General features: G+C 32.1%; 1 protein-coding gene across 1 annotated transcript in view; it reads right to left on the bottom strand.

The window, feature by feature from the left end:
• Window positions 1–683: 683 nt before the first annotated feature.
• Window positions 684–3,178, bottom strand: part of SH3BGRL (SH3 domain binding glutamate-rich protein like) — a 58,958-nt gene continuing 56,463 nt past the window's right edge. Inside the window, exon 4 of the mRNA XM_012727023.1 lies at window positions 684–2,621. Coding sequence (XP_012582477.1) covers window positions 2,589–2,621 — 33 coding nt within the window. The 3' untranslated portion in view covers window positions 684–2,588. The remainder of the gene's footprint in view (window positions 2,622–3,178) is intronic.

The following is a 3,178-nucleotide window of genomic DNA, read 5'->3' as shown; positions in this document are numbered from 1 at the left end:
AAACAGCCCTGTTCCTTTTTGTTCCTCTCCCTCAGTCAAGGCTGTATGCCTCTACACTGCAGCTGTCCACTCCCCAGGCTTCTGGCTGAGTGGCAGCCCTGCTATCGTTACCTTCTACCCCAGCCCACATCTTCTAAGCATTTCTCACTACCCACCTGTGTTCAGTGCAGCACAAACCTCTGTGTCCCTTCTTATGCAGCATGAGTCTCTAATGTCCAAGAAGTGTTTAACTTTTTTGCTCCAAACCACAGGATTCTCTGGGTGTAATATCTCCCCAATGAACGGTTAAGAGAATCTTCTTGGGAGTGAATAAAGAAAGCTTTTCTGATGCCATATAGCCAGCTGCTTTCTCACCAATGTTCTAAAGCTCTTCCTAACCTCAGAAAAGTTTCAATTTTGGAAAACTCAATCTAACCTTTTATTTTAAATATACATATATGTATACTTTGACACTATACATATGTATACATATATAGTGTATATATAACTGTAAAATATAATCGATATTAACATCTCAAAAATGTCACCTATTTTTGAAGTGTATCTGTTTTATACAGTGTTAGCTACCATGATATTAAATAAAACTAACAAGGTCCACATAGAATGTTATAAGCAAGTAGAATCCTTAGCATTTAATAAAGTTATAAAGAAAATACTGGCCAATATTTATGTTATAGTTTGCAGAATTTATTACAAAGCACAATGCTATCTATAGATTTAGCCACAGCATACAATGTACACAAAACTACAAAACGTGTCTTTGTTTTGACTCTAGCATAAACTGCAAAATGCAGACCCTAAAAGGAAATTTGTAATTTATAGTCAAGTAGTTTTCTATCATTTTTTGCTTCCCCACCTTTTAAAAAATTGCTACCCATTAAAAATAACATTTACAAACTCCAGGAACACATAAATTATGTTTATAAAATTGCAGTGTTTATTTTTAAGTTTATTTTAAAGCATCACAAATTTGATTCTCAATAAACAAGGTCATGTCTTCATTATATTTTGATTTTGGCAAAGAGGACACATTTGCATACATCAAATAATACAATAAAGTGATTTAATGTAAAAGGTGTTTAGCTTTAGTAATAAAGGAATGTGAAACTAGCATACAACATGTGTAGCTTTTTGATAAGTGATTTAGGTCATAATGTTCCTTGTCTTCTTATATGTCATCCAATTAACATTTTTAAAATTCCCTTTTTATCTGATACTTGTGCAGTGGAATAGAGGCATAGAAATTCTTTCATCTTAGATTAATGTAGACAGACAATATATGCCAGATTTAAACAAAAAGTTAAAATATCTGAGGGATAGTGACATATCTGACCACAAGTTGTTTTAAAATGGGAAAAACACTAAGATTGTTTCTATGAAAAGTGTTTAATGACAGATGAGTGGATAAAGAAGATAGAGTACACAATGGAACACAACTAGCTATAAAGAACAAAAAGTGAAATCTTGTCATGTGTAACAATTATGGAGGGGGTTAGGTGGCACAAAAGGTGAAAATCAAATGCCAGGTGATTTCACCTGTATTTGGAATATGGAAAAATAAACAGAAGGAAAAAAAAGTAAATGAAAAAAAATTCTAGTAACATGACTGCAGAATGGAGGCTACTAAAAGCAAGAGGCTGGGTTTAGGGAAATGAGTGGGGAGAAGATCCAATGGCCTGTTTATTGATGCTTCGGTGTTGGGCATGGTAACATACACACAAAGTGGTTTAAAGTTAAAACTTTAAATTATACATCATGTTGTAAATCAATGTTACCTCAAAAAAGATAAAAGGACACTATGAAAACCAGGCTTGGCAATTAACGAATTAATGCCATCTGATAACAATGAAATTTCATGTATTTGCAAAAGACCTTTATAACATATATACTTCATTGGGGCAAGCAACTTAGAAACATGATTCCATTACAGCTATGTAGTTAAGAAAAGAACTTGTAACTGACTGCATTTATTGTTTGTGTGTGTATGTGTTCCTCTGTTTCAATCAAGGAAATGTGCGATGAAAATTTATCAATACACTTAGAAACCTGGAAAACATGTAGCTCAGTACATATAAATGTTAACTACAAAACAATGGGAATGTTATAATTACTGTATGCAATGACAATGTCTGACATATCATAAACATTACCTGCAACTACTTTTTAATCACAATAACACCGCATCAAAAAGGTACATATCTTGTTCACTAAGAATAAGGAAGCAGTTTGGCAACGAGACAAATTCTTTCTCTCCTGTTTAAATTCCTCAACATATGGCTACTACATATAAAACCTAAGCTGCAATAATAATGCAAAAAAAAAAGTGGACAGGTGTTTGTTCTTTAAAATATATAAAATGGCTTTGCAGGTAACAATATTATTTCATGTCTAAATTTTTTTGTTCCTCTACCATGATTCTCATCATAATCACATTTAATGCTGTATTCATTTTGAATGTTTTCATGTGAAAATACCAACTTATCTATTATTTCAACATTGGACCTATCTCTTTTGAAGCCAAGATAATTTTGTTTATAAAAGCAGTGAAAACTCCTTTTTCAGGATATGCAAGACAAAATGTTTAAGGCTCATGCCTGCTGCTTTGCCTGGGCTTCTGCTTCCTGAAATGAAAGACAAGACAGATAGTTTAAAGATCACAAAGCAGACATTCATGTATATTTTGGTTATACAATATTAGCTCAAATTATTAGGAATATTTAAGAGCAAGAAAATTGTCCCCAGAAAAGAGTACCTAAAATTTCTTAATATAAGAACTCGGCTTAGAAAAAGATGCAACAGAAGATTGCTTAATCATTATTAAATGTTTGAAATAATTCCATAACAGCAAATTACTATATAAAACTATATAAAAACATAGTTGATATTTAACAGCATGTTTCCTCTTTGTGTAATTTTTCACAAAAAAAGAACATTCAAAAACATTACCAAAAAGTTTACAGACTATTGACTTTGTTTAAAGAATAAACCATTTAGAAAATGTGTTATTTGCTAAAATGTTGCTTTGAAGGCACAAATAAGTCAGTTTTCTTTCTTTGGTTCATGGGACTAAAGATTAGTGCATAGACCCAAAAGTAGATGACTGGATTAGAAAGATGTGGTACATATATACAATGGAATATTACTCAGCAACCAAAAAAGAGAAACACATGTCTTTTGC

This window comes from Condylura cristata, unplaced genomic scaffold (genome assembly GCF_000260355.1).
Source record: "Condylura cristata isolate star-nosed mole 26May11 unplaced genomic scaffold, ConCri1.0 scaffold00019, whole genome shotgun sequence".
Lineage (NCBI taxonomy): Eukaryota > Metazoa > Chordata > Mammalia > Eulipotyphla > Talpidae > Condylura > Condylura cristata.
Note: the sequence above shows the minus strand (reverse complement) of the source record. Positions and strands in the feature narration are given on the sequence as shown.